General features: G+C 42.4%; 1 protein-coding gene across 1 annotated transcript in view; it reads right to left on the bottom strand.

The window, feature by feature from the left end:
* LOC311138839 (receptor-type tyrosine-protein phosphatase gamma-like) overlaps nt 1-14,568 on the bottom strand; it is a gene marked incomplete at its 5' end in the record, with an annotated part of 204,313 nt that overhangs the window by 92,963 nt on the left and 96,782 nt on the right. The window contains 2 exons of the mRNA XM_084173644.1: nt 8,477-8,625; nt 12,353-12,532. Of these exons, the coding sequence (XP_084029770.1) occupies nt 8,477-8,625; nt 12,353-12,532 (329 nt within the window). The remainder of the gene's footprint in view (nt 1-8,476; nt 8,626-12,352; nt 12,533-14,568) is intronic.

Raw genomic sequence — 14,568 nt, 5'->3', positions numbered from 1 at the left:
GGCGAATTGACATCATTTGAGTCAATTGGAGGTGTACCTGTGGATGTATTTCAAGGCCTACCTTCAAACTCAGTGCCTCTTTGCTTGACATCATGGGAAAATCTAAAGAAATCACCCAATACATCAGAAAACAAATTGTAGACCTCCACAAGTCTGGTTCATCCTTGGGAGCAATTTCCAAACGCCTGAAGGTACCACGTTCATCTGTACAAACAATAGTACGCAAGTATAAACACCATGGGACCACGCAACCATCATACCGCTCAGGAAGGAGATGTGTTCTGTCTCCTAGAGATGAACGTACTTTGGTGTGAAAAGTGCAAATCAATGCCAGAACAACAGCAAAGGACCTTGTGAAGATCTTGGATGAAACAGTTACAAAATGATCTATATTCACAGTAAAACGAGTCCTATATCAATATAACCTGAATGGCCGCTCAGCAAGGAAGAAGCCACTGCTCCAAAACCGCCATACAAAAGCCAGACTACGCTTTGCAACTGCACATGGGGACAAAGGTCGTACTTTTTGGAGAAATGTCCTCTGGTCTGATTAAACAAAAATAGAACTGTTTGGCCATAATGACCATTGTTATGTTTGGAGGAAAAAAGAGTTGGCTTGCAAGACGAAGAACATCATCCCAACCGTGAAGCACGGGGGTGGCAGCATCATGCTGTGGGGGTGCTTCGCTGCAGGAGGGACTGGTGCACTTAACAAATAGATGGCATCACGAGGAAGGAAAATTATGTGGATATGTTGAAGCAACATCTCAAGACATCAGTCAGGAAGTTAAAGCTTGGTCGCAAATGGGTCTTCCAAATGGACAATGACCCCAAGCATACTTCCAAAGTTGTGGCAAAATGGCTTAAAGACAACAAAGTCAAGGTATTGGAGTGGCCATCACAAAACCCTGACCTCAATCCTATAGAATAAGGAGGCCTACGAACCTGACTCAGTTACACCAGCTCTGTCAGGAGGAATGGGCCAAAATTCACCCAACTTATTGTGGGAAGCTTGTGGAAGGCTACCCGAAATGTTTGACCCAAGTTAAACAATTTAAAGGCAATGCTACCAAATACTAATTGAGTGTATGTAAACTTCTGACCCACTGGGAATGTGATGAAATATATAAAAGCTGAAATAAATATCTCTCTACTATTATTCTGACATTTCACATTCTTAAAATAAAAAGTGGTGATCCTAACTGACCTAAAACAGGGAATTTTTACTAGGATTAAATGTCAGGAATTGTGAAAAGCTGAGTTTAAATGTATTTGGCTAAGGTGTATGTAAACTTCTGACTTCAACTGTCTGTATATTATTTTACTGTTCTAGGGATATAATTATTGTTTGGATAACCTTATTTACTATTATATATTGAATTTCACCTTACATGTATTCACTCTGTATGTGATGTGCAATGCAGAGAACACCGGAAGAAGAATTAGCATTTAATTACCACAGTGAATTATTGTAATGTTTGTTTATGTTTCAATTAATCCCATTAGGGATGGGTTGCCAATTGGCGATATGACACGAAAATAAAATGTAATTCATCCATTAATTCATTCATGCAACGATTTGAAAGATGTTACTGAGTTACAGTTCATATAAGGAAATCAGTCAATTGAAATGAATAAATTAGACCCTAATCTATGGATTTCACATGACTGGGAATACAGATATGCATCGATTGATCACAGATACCTTTTATTTTTTTAAGTAGGTGCGTGGATCAGAAAACCAGTCAGTATCTGGTGTGACCAAGCTTTGCCTCATGCAGTGTGACACATCTCCTTTGCATAGAGTTTATCAGGCTGTTGATTGCTGCCTGTGGAATGTTGTCCCACTCCCCTTCAATGGCTGTGTGAAGATGTTGGATATAGGCGGGAACTGGAATACGCTGTCATACTCGTCGATCCAGAGCATCCCAAACATGCTCAATGGGTGAAATGTCTGGTGAGTATGCAGGTCATAGAAGAACTGGGAAATGTTCAGCATCGAGGAATTGTGTACAATCCTTGTGACATGAGGCCGTGCATTACAATCCTGAATCAATGTGACGGCGGCGGATGAATGGCATGACAATGGGTCTCAGGATCTCGTCACGGTAACTCTGTGCATTCAAATTGCCATCGATAAAATGCAATTTTGTTCGCTGTCCGTAGCTTATGCCTGCCCATGCCATAACCCCACCGCCACCATGGGGCACTTTGTTCACAACGTTGACATCAGCAAACCGCTCGCCCACACGACGCCATATACGCTGTTTGCCATCTGCCCGGTACAGTTGAAACTGGGATTCAGCCGTGAAGAGAACACTTCTCCAGCGTGCCAATGGCCATCAAATGTGGGCATTTGCCCAAAACTTTGACATTCTGCCAAATTATCTAAAACGATGTTGGAGGCGGCATGAAATTAACATTAAATTATCTGGCAATAGCTCAGGTGGACATTTCTGCTGTCAGCATGCCATTTGCACGCTCCCTCAAAACTTGAGACATCTGTGGCATTGAGTTGTGTGACAAAACTGCACATTTTAGAGTGGCATTTTATAGTCCCCAGCACAAGGTACACCTGTGTAATGATCATGCCGTTTAATCAGCTTCTTGATATGCCACATCTGTCAGGGGGGTGGATTATCTTGGCAAAGGAGAAATGTTAACTAACAGGGGTGTAAACAAATTTGTGCACAACATTTTCGATAAATAATATGTTTGTGCGTAATGAAAATGTCTGGGATCTTTTATTTCAGCTCATGAAACATGGGACCAACACTTTACATGTTGCGTTTATATATTTGTTCAGTATATATATGTGATCAGCATGGTTACACCATTCCTGTGCAGAAATCAGCTTGGTTTTAGGAGACACCATTCAAAAGTTATGTAGAACAAGGTCAAGGTGAAATTGCGGGGGTCAAATTGGGGGGCCAAATGATGTGTTTTACAAGTTTGAGACTCATACTTAGGTCCTCTGTAGCTCAGCTGGTAGAGCACGGCGCTTGTAACTCCAAGGTAGTGGGTTCGATCCCCGGGACCACCCATACATAAAAATGTATGCACGCATGACTGTAAGTCGCTTTGGATAAAAGCGTCTGCTAAATGGCATACTATTATTATTATTATTATTAAAGTAGATGAAGGATCATGGTGGAGAAATTACATAAAATAGTATTTTACTGATTTCAAACTCAGTTCTGGGTCAAATTGAAAAGGAACATAAGGATTAACTCTGACATTGACCTTTTTGCCTCAGTGGATCGACGTTAACCTTTTCTGTCCAAGTTCCCAAAAGTATTTGGCAATTGGCATATATTTGGCGCAAGTAAAGTTAAGCCCTAAAGCTTAGGCTTACGAACTAACGGCAGATAAAAATAATGAAGGAAAAACATCAATGTAGCCTATAGATATGAATTTCACAAGAATTATACATTATGAGTCAGTCCACGCTCACTACCACCCGTCACCATTGTCACACTACTACAACACAAGCTACGTACTAGCGTGGGAAAATTACCCAGAGACCACCAAAGAAAAATCCTGATTGGATATTTTTTTTGTCTTAAGTATTAACGCTTCTCTTTCCAACACAAACTGAAGAGATGAAATCAGAATTTCATTAAAATTATTAAAAAGATGAAATAGACAATTTCATAAAACAAAAACAAATGTCTTACAAATCTAGAAGGCCTTCAAGGTTCCCCACTGTTACAGACTTGATTCAACCAGTCTATCTATTCTCAAACATGAAAAATGTACGGTGAAAATAAACATTTTCCATTGAATGACAAATATGCCATTTGACTGTCCCAAAGCTTTTAGACTGGAGAAAAAAATGACTAAAATGTACATTCATAAGATTACAATATTGAGTGATTCATAGAGAGTAGCAGGAGTCTTGAGGTTTTGTAACAGTCCTTGGAAAAAGTAATGCTTTCCTACTGAATTCACTTCATGTGTTGTTGGCACGAGATTGAGTGCGTGCGTGTGTTTACACAATCAGGCTTCCGCAGGTAGTGAGGCTTCCGCAGGTGCTATTGCACTTCCTCACTGCTTCTCTGTGTGCCAATCTCAGAGGTCAGGGGTCATTCCCCTATGGTGTCACTTACTGCATCTCAATCCCTGCTGCCAGAACCCCAGCCAGCCCTATCTGGGCTGAGTGCTGCATGCTAAACAGGACCTCAAATCCCTGCTGCCAGAACCCCAGCCAGCCCCATCTGGGCTAAGTGCTCCATGCTAAATAGTACAACTTCTGGAGGAAGACAGGTCACACACACACACACACACACAGAGGATGAGACGTCATCCACCCTTCCATATCCGATTCGTTTATCATTCCAATAAGACACTGAATGAGCTCAGTCTGAAAATACACTCACTTCACAAAGTTATCCGCCCGCTCTGCCCAGATAGAACATAGCTACAGTACATTGAGTACAGACTTTGAAGTGAGTGAGTTTGAAGTTAAATCCTCATGCACAACTGTATCCTTTGGGTGTTTGCATTGTGAAGTACAAGATACAGAGGCAGAAGCTATGTAGCACATACGCAATCTCCCATCCCCACGAGGGCCCTTCATAGCTCTAACATTCAAACAACCCATACCACCAGACACACACACACACACACGAAGGCCCTTCAGAGCTCTAACATTCAAACATACTGTTTGTTTAGGCTTAATTTTAGCTGGGTTCTTTGTTTCTTTGTTCCGTGTCCAATGTGGCACAACAGTGGAATGAATCACCCACCCACTACATTTCGTCCAAAGCCATTCTATTAATTTTGGATTTTCCTCAGACATTGTGTTGGGGAAGCTCCACCAATCTATAGCTCAGAGGGAAGCCAGTGAATGAACACACTTGATAAGATGGAACAGCAGCCCCTTTTCTGAGTAAAATAACAATAAACAAGATAACTATCTGAAGTTCTGTTCTCAAGTGACAGTAGTAAGACATAATACTAAGCTATATCTAGGGGTACTTGTGATATCCGGTGACTACAGTGATGTGAAAATAGAAGGACTCAAAGATCTACACTACACGTGTGAAACTCAAGCCACGGAGGGACAAGTGTCTGCGGGTTTTTGCTCCTCCCTTGTACTTGATAGATGAATTAAGGTCACTAATTAGTAAGGAACTCCCCTCACCTGGTTGTCTAGGGCTTAATTGAAAGGAAAAAACAAAAACCCGCAGACACTCGGCCCTCCGTGGAATGAGCTTGACACCCCTGATACAGACCATGGCCTGAGGCTAGTGACGACTGGTAAATCATATTATGTTCTTATTCGTTTTTTTTTACTTTTTTATGTTGTTTTATTTGGCCCATCCACCACCCCTCTTCTTCGAAGGACGAAAATAAACGTTGTTTTTACAGCTTTCTCTTTTATCGTTACACATCTTACATACATGGCACTTTTTGTTGTTGTTTTGTTTTTAATATTTTGATATACATTACATATAGATATGACATACATTATACATCGTGTTTTCAGTCATAACTATTATTGAACATGAGCTTTTAAACAAACCCTGTTTTTACTATGTCTTATTGTTGTTGCACTGTCGAGAAGGAACCTGGGCCTTTGGAAGTATTCAGACCCCTTGACTTTTTCCTGATTTTGTTAGGTTACAGCCTTATTCTAAAATTAATTAAATCATTTTTTCCCCCTCAATCTACCCAATACTGACAAAGCAAAAACAAGTTTAAGAAATGTTTGCTAATTTATAGAAAATAAAAACGTAAATATCACATTTACATAAGTATTCAGACCCTTTACTCAGTACTTTGTTGAAGCACCTTTGACAGCAATTACAGACTCGAGTCTTCTTGAGTATGACACTACAGCTTGGCACACCTGTATTTGGGGAGTTTCTCCCATTCTTCTCTGCAGATCCTCTCATGATCTGTCAGCTTAGATGGGGAGTGTTGCTGCACAGCTATTTTCAGGTCTCTCCAGAGATGTACGATCGGGTTCAAGTCCGGGCTCTGGCTGGGCCACTCACAGACATTCATAGACTTGTTCCGAAGCCACTCCTGTGTTGTCTTGGCTGTGTGCTTAGGGTTTTTGTCCTGTTGGAAGCTGAACCTTCATCCCAGTCGAATGTTCCTGAGCGCTCTGAAGCAGGGTTTCCATCAAGGATCTCTCCGTACTTTGCTCCGTTCATCTTTCCCTCGATCCTGACTATTCTCCCTACTGCTGAAAAACATCCCCACAGCATGATGCTGGCACCATCATGCTTCACCGTAGGGATGGTGTCAGGTTTCCTCCAGACGTGACGCTTGGCATTTAGGCCAGAGTGTTCAATCTTGGTTTCATCAGACTAGAGAATCTTGTTTCTCATGGCCTGAGAGTCTTTAGGTGCCTTTTGGCAAACTCCAAACGGGCTGTCATGTTCCTTTTACTGAGGAGTGGCTTCCGTCTGGTCACTCTACCATAAAGGCCTAATTGGTGGAGTGCTGCAGAGATAGTTGTCCTTCTGGAAGGTTCTCCCATCTCCACAGAGGAACTCTAGAGCTCTGTCAGAGTGACAATCTGGTTCTTGGTCACCTCCCAGACCAAGGCCCTTCTCCCCTGTTTGCTTAGTTTGGCCGGGCGGCCAGCTCTAGGAAGAGTCTTCGTGGATCCAAACTTCTTCCATTTAAGAATGATGGAGGCCACTGTGTTCTTGGGGACCTTCAATGCTGCAGACATTTTTTGGTACCCTTCCCCAGATCTGTGCCTCAACACAATCCTGTCTCGGAGCTCTACGGACAATTCCTTCAAACCCATGGCTTGGTTTTTGCTCTGACATGCATTGCCAACTGTGGGACCTTATATAAACAGGTGTGTGCCTTTCCAAATCATGTCCAATCAATTGAATTTACCACAGGTTGACTCCAATCAAGTTGTAGAAACATCTCAAGGATGATCAATGGAAACAGGATGCACCTGAGCTCAATTTCGAGTCTCATAGCAAAGGGTCTCAATACTCATGTTAATAAGGTATCTGTTTTTTATTTTTTTTAATGAGAAAACATTTCTAAAAAACAGTTTTCGCTTTGTCATCATGGGGTATTGTGTGTAGATTGCTGAGGGATTATATATATTTTTTAAATCAATTTTAGAATAAGGCTGTATTTTAACAAAATATGGAAAAAGTCAAGGGCTCTGAATAATTTCCGAAGGCACTGTATAAAACACAGGAAATCACATTTCTGACTGCACTGGGCCTTCAATAGTCATAAAGTAAATGTATGCTATACATTTTAACAGAGATTAATAGCATACATCTCTTTACCTTCTCTTCTCCTGCTACCTTTCCTTCCTCCCCCTTAACGACCCACCCACTACCCAGACAGATAACAAAGTGAATTATACAGCTGTAATAACCTCCACGACGGGTAAAAGCAGCACTATCAAACACAGCCATATGCACAACAGCTAATATCACAGCTTTCAGTTAGAATGGCTGTATATCATCCATCCATCATTGGCATTTAATGGTACGTTGGTCACAGAAAGATGTGAGGTACTAATATACTGATGTAATTATACAGGCTTTCAGAATCAGAAGTCATACCATGCCTGTATGGAAGAAAGGGGGTCTGAAAGCTGTATAAGAACATGGCTAGGCTAGAGAGACAAACCTAGCTTGGAACAATTCCCAGGTCCATGAGACAGGGGATATAAAAGAAGCACATGGAGTGCACTCCCTTCCATTTCACTACTATGTATTGTACCTAGGATTAAAAAACGCTGCTTCAACATTGTAGACTGAATGGTGCTTTAGGTACTGGAACATTCACTGAGTTGACATGCTGAAAGTGTCTCTCCACTTCTGGCTCCTCTTGACTCAGTCTGAATGATTAATCACATTCACAAACCTGCCATCAGGGTGAGAATTGATCTGCATCGCAAAGGACAGCCATTGTATCCCTGTGTCTCTGTTTCGCTCTCTCTCCGTATCGGCGGCTGTCTTTCTGTCACTCTCTTCCTGCCTCCCTCACAAGTAAGAAACTTACATTCATCCACTGTTCCACTCAGCATGAGGCCTACATGGTTATACTCATCCTGTTGTAGTAGCTCCTTACAGTAATCTCCTGTGCTCTAGGTTCAGAGCATGTACTGATGCATCCTTCTCTTTTGGGATCAGTTTATCAGCCTCAAACCTCAACACCCTCTGTCCTCTGTGTCCATGATCTAACCCCTACACCCTCGGTCCTCTGTGTCCATGATCTAACCCCTACACCCTCGGTCCTCTGTGTCCATGATCTAACCCCTACACCCTCGGTCCTCTGTGTCCATGATCTAACCCCTACACCCTCGGTCCTCTGTGTCCATGATCTAACCCCTACACCCTCGGTCCTCTGTGTCCATGATGTAACCCCCACACCCCCTGTCATCTGTGTCCATGATGTAACCCCTACACCCTCGGTCCTCTGTGTCCATGATCTCACCCCTACACCCCCCCTGTCCCCTGTCCCCATCTGATCTTACCTCCACAGGGAACCTCCTGCCATTGATGCTGTGTTCCGACCCTGCTGATCCGTTACTCTGACCCCAGTGGAACTCTATCTTCTCCGCCTTGAAACGTCCAGGTAGTCCAGCCCCCCGTACAAAGTAGTCATCCTTTAGCAGAACAGCCACTGAGAGAGGGGTGAAAGAGTAAATACAAGTGAGTATTGGGAGTATTAGTAGAGAAATCGGTGCAACTCTCACTCACAATTAAAAGTTGATATTTTGTTTTTCCTCAATCAAAAATCCAAACAATTTGGCTGTCAATAGCCTTCATCAACTAGAGAGATAGATAGAGGGCATGGGGAGGAGAGGATAAAAGGCAGATAAACGTAGAAGGTCAGAGGAGGAGGAAAGCAGAGAAGAGATATATCAGTAAGAGGGATAAAATGAGGAAAATGTCTTATGTCAATCTGTAATTTGCCTTTTCTCTTTGAATGTGCCTCTGTCCAATATGATTATTGTCCAGAACTGTTATGACCAAGACCAATGTAAAATGCACTTTATATTCGACTTGACTTGTGTGCATGCCAGTACATCCTGTTTAATTTCCTCCTAAATTAAAGTATTTTTCTGCCGAAGCCTATCTGAAGCTAAGGGACTCAGGGAGTTGGACACATAAGAGCCTTCTTCTGTGCTGTCATCATTGGCCGTAAAGGTCCCTTATGACATGCTAATTCTCAGTTAAATGCTTCATAAGGTTTTGTTACTGTAGTCAAACTCTTCAACTAGAAACCCTCAGCTGAATGTGAAAGCTTTGAACATTTACAATGACAAAGTGAGCTTTGCCCAGAGACTTAAGCCATCAATTAACCCCTGCAACCTCCAATAAACACGCTTTGTCAAGTCAAGGAGATATCTGTGTTCCATCAAAGGGCTTGGGCTAGCTTGCTGGCTACAGCCTTCTCTGGGCTTTCTAAATTTAAATACATTATCAAACACAGTTTAATTACCACAGCATAAACGGTTCACGACTTCAAGCAAGAAGACTTGCACATTTCAGAGACAAAACATGACTTTGCAGTTTGCTTTGAAAGTTAGTTAAAGCTAGTCTTGTTGAAGAATTCCCCCTTCAGGAGTTGAAGTTGTGAAACGTAATCATAAGTAAAGGCTTTAGCTGTGTGTGGTGTAAACACTGATGCTGGATTTTTAGTGTTTTCCCGGATATCTACCCTCCTCCTATTCCCATCCGAGGTTCTGCTGAGTTTGCCTGAGTCACGCAACATCTGGGCCTGTATTCACAAAGAGTGAAGTGCTGATCTAGGATCCGTTATGCCTTTTAGATCATAATGAAAAATATGACATGCACACGGGAGTCGTGATCCTAAAACAACACTCCTACGCGGAGACACTATGAATACAGGCACTGAAACTCCATTGTGTGAAGAACTCTGACATTTCCCCTGTCTGTCTGTGGCGTGGTAGCTAAGTGAGTGTACTCTGTGTATATTTAGATGAATCCATAACCACTGAACATCTCTCCAGCTGACATCATTAGCCAGATTAGGCCCCTGATCCCCTTGTCTGTTAGAGGAGGATTTAACCTAGCCAGGCCCTCCAGATAAAATGAAGCTGCAGCCAACAGAGGAGGGATGAGCATGAGGACAAACCCACATAGATTGTAAACACCACAGAGCAGGTTGAACAAACTGTGTCACAGGGGGGAGGGAGGGAGAGAGAGAGAGAGAGAGACAGGACAAAGGACAGTGAAAGAGATGGACAGTATGAATGAGGGGTTCTAGAGAGTGTGAGACAGAGAGAGAAGACAGAGAGAAAGAGAGTGAGGACAGACTGAGAGAGAAAGGGTGATGACACACACAAAGTGTCAAGAGATAGACAGTGATACAATGTGTAGATGGGACTTGTTGTGTGTAGTGGGCTGAGCTTCTGTGGGGAACTGAGAGAGGATCTGGGTGTACAAACCCAGGCTAGGGTTTGTTAAGCTAATGAGGCTCAGCACACAAGCTCCACCAAGCACACTGTAAAAATACAGCCCCACAGCTGAAAACCGATCCCCCTACTCTAGTGCCATGGACAACAGTCACACACACATGCAAAGACACACAAAGGAGAGGAGAGGCTGGCCTTGGGACTTTGATTAGCCATGCTGCCCTCTCTGTGTGTTGGCACTCCAGCAGTCGAGCTGAGCAGGGCAGGAATAAGATGCTAAGCCAAAAAGACCTTGAATCACAGGCTGTGAAAGACGGGAAATAAACCCTTGATCAATGCAAATGTCTCCAGGGCCAGCGTTTCCTCATGAATTTGCTTAAGGCTTGTTTGAAATTTGCTTGGAAAATAAATGTTTAGCTGGAGACTTCTGGACGCTGGCCAATCAATTGCAATTCAAAGCCAAAATGGGTCAAGGCACCATGCAGGGAAATCGATCAGGATCAACTTTTAAGATCTAGTCCCTTTGTGGTTAATTACAATGTTGGCAGGATCATGCAAGGTGAAGAGTAGCCCTTTCCACTCACAGCCCATCATCCTGTATATGGGTTGGAAATGGCAGATTTTGTAATTGACAAGCGCCTAAATTGGAACGCAGTGGCTGTACAGTAACATGCTATACATGACGTCAGAGCTCAGGGTCTCCACTTCACAGCGCCTTATGGGTTTTGACTGACATTCGTTATAAACTTGAGCACAGCACGCGACAAGAAGATGCCCCCATCCCTCCCGGGAATTGGGATACTTGTGCACATTTGTTGTTGTCTGAGTGAGGGAAATGCTGTAAATCGAGAGGAGTCAATGTGCTCTGAAAGCTGAGACATTGAGGACTATAATAAATACAATTTTGATGTCATATAGGCAAACCACACAACTGTGAGTCAAAATGTGAACTTCACATTTCCATATAAAAAAACAAATGTAATTTACGGTATCAATGTTTATAATCGAGAAAATTTGCTGCGGAACACACACTTGAATGCACTCATGAATCCATTCTATGCGCACCAAAATTACAATATATTTGTCTGAAGTGCCTTTTGAAAGCCTAACACTGTAAGATCGTATTTTATTACTTATCTAGCCATGTTGGCAATACAATAAGCTTTCAAATAATGCCCACATGACCCAGATTGCAACAAAAAAAAGTGCTTTGAAATTACTTAGTAACTGTGCACAGTTTGGAGAGGTGTGTCACCACTTGGAGACACCAGTTAGACATCTCACTCAAACTCTTGTAATAATTTCTTCTTATCTCGCACCTACTAACATTTTAATGAATATTCTTATGTTACTGAATGTATCCAGAGTATTTTCAGATTTTATTATTGACAAATGCTGAGAAAAGTACAGTAAATGTAAAATTCACATAAAATCAACAGTGTAATGTTTGGATTCAGTCTTGTGTCAGGTGAACGGTTGTGTCCTCACCTTTGATCTGATAATTTCCCCCCAATCTCCAAAGTGTTCTCTTTCAATTGCTACCATGGTCATGAATATTATTTTTATAGTTATTCTGTTAGAAACATTTCAATTTGGCCCTATCAATATAGGCACATTTCCACGAGTGTAAGGGGTTAACACTATGTAAAGCCATAACGGAACGCTGACTCATCATGATCGAATGGTGTGTATTTATGTCTCCTCTCTCATTCTGACTGATCTTTTTCTTCCATACCCCCCACGTCTTGATCCTTACACATAGTATGAAGGAGCACTTGAGGATTGCACCTCGGCCCACCATGCTGAAGAATTAAAAACCCAAGCCTGTTCTACTCCAATAGTTTTGTGTGAGTGCAGGAATGCTGACCTGTCTTCTAACCGGAGCATTAAGGAAAGCACCCATCTTTGTCACACCCTGCTACGGTAGGTAAAAACCTGTTCTGTCTGAATGAATGAAGGTACGCTGACCTGTCTTTCCTGTGTTCTTCATGGAGGTCTTGTTGGATGACTCTGCGTTGAACCCGTTGAGGGTCAGCTCCTGGCACTCCTGAGACACCTTGGCATCCTCGTCTGAGATGTCCACTGGTGATTGATTCCTCTCCGCACACTCAGGGTATGAGGAGGCCCAGCCCCCAGGACTGTGGGTCCCTAGAAGAAGAGAGGAGGGAGAGTCAGTTATACCATCCACAGCACTAAGATCTGGGCCTGTATTCAAAAAGTGCTCAGAGTAGGAGTGCTGATCTAGGATCAGGTCCCCCACCCATCAGTGTCCATACAGTATAATATTTTGATCTGAAAGGCTATTCTGATCCTAGATCAGCATTCCTAGTCTGAGACCCTGGTTATGAAGATGTCACAGTCCCGATACCCATAATGCGTGTGAAGCCCATCGGAAATCCAGCTGGTTTTACTTCTACAGTTCCTAAACGGAGACATGAGAGAAAACGTTTCACCCCACTTTGCATTGTGAGAGACAGTAGAACCAGTAGTGAAATCAACTTCCACCCTGCAGCACCCTCCCTGATCCACTGTCTGCTCTTTTAATCCTCTCTCTCACCCACAGCAGTGATCCTACTACAGAATAATCCACCATCGGCAGACAGAGATGCTCTTGATCTGTTCACCACTACAATGGGACCAATAGAACTATAAAAGACTGCAGGATCACAGACAAAGGATCACTGGCAAAGGCAGACTCAAACACTTCTCTCGATTAACAAATAATTTATGAGCCCATTCCCTAAAGGTTAGAGTCAACTTTTCAAGTGGTTCATGAAATAAAAATGTGACTTCCTTTTTAGTACCACCCTCCGGACCAGGGCTGGCTTTATGGCACGCTGTGGGAAGAAAGCAATGTAAAAAATATTTTTGGAATCGGACACAGTTGTCTGTTCTTCAATAGATGTCCTCCTGCATGACATGACTATTACAGATTTAAAATATCCTACTGTTTCGACCATGTCTTGGTCACCTCACCTTGGACTCCCCACACAAACATGCAGGCAGGTATGCATGCACACACACACACACACATATACACGCCAGACCTGTGTTCAAATACTATTTAAAATATCTCAATGACTTTCACATACATTCGAAGTAAGTATTCAGATATATTGTATTTGAAAAAACAAGTAGTTTAATATTTTAATGTATTTGGAAATACACATGGAAATTATTTTAAAATACTCAAATACACTGAGTCAAATACACTCCCATGCATTTAACCCAGGAATTTTTAAATAGTATTTGAAATAATTATTTGAATACTCAATTTGTTAAACTCCTTTTTCTTTTTCTTTTTTCTTTTTCTTTTTACAAATAACCAATCAAATACTCAAATAAAAGTACTTGTTTTAAATACCAGATACTCAAATACACATGCATTTGAACCCAGATCTGACGCATGCACGCACGCACACACACACTTTAACTGAGGAGCAATTCACGTGAGTAATGCATTTTTTCAGATGAATTTGTCACCCGTTTCCAGGGCCTAAAATTAACTTTTTGGTCCACCAGTCACTGTAGCATTCATGTTGCTATAAATGTGATCATATTTGACTATTTGTATTCACAAATGCGAGTGAAATGCTCGCACTTTGGAGCCCTGAGCACCCGCCAACGTGGCTGATGAAATAGACATTTTACCTGCCAATGGCAAAATCTACCTGCATTTAGCGGGTGGCGGGTGTACATTTTAGGCCCTGCCAGTTTCTGATGCTGAAGCAGTAAACTAGACCCTTGAGTACTACAGATTTGTCAATTGAGTTAAATTTGGATGAATCATCTTCTCCCCGTTCCAAACATTGCCTGGAAGCGTGTATTGATTGGCCAGGTCTGGATTCCATGGAAGAGCTGGCGCTAAGTACCTGGGCTGTACTTCTCACTAATGGCTGCATCAGCAAGCTGGAGTGAAGTCATCAGTCATTGCTTGTGTATGTCTGTACCAGTGCCACTCTAATATCTCACACCGTTAAAGAAAAGCGTGCGAACACGTAGCACATGGGGATGTGTGAAACTTAATCCTCAGCCTGAAGTGCCCCTACTTGTGCCAGTGACTAGCTAACTATACGCGTGGCACGACTGGTAAGACACTTCAGGAGGGCGGTCACATGTACTAGCAAATCAGAGGTCCTGGGTTCGAGCCTCGGTGTGAGCCGAATCAGGAGGAAGTGGTACTA

The sequence above is a fragment of the Coregonus lavaretus genome (genome assembly GCF_964263955.1).
Source record: "Coregonus lavaretus genome assembly, chromosome: 12".
Lineage (NCBI taxonomy): Eukaryota > Metazoa > Chordata > Actinopteri > Salmoniformes > Salmonidae > Coregonus > Coregonus lavaretus.
The sequence above is the reverse complement of the archived record's forward strand: the minus strand, read 5'-3'. Positions and strand labels throughout refer to the sequence as shown.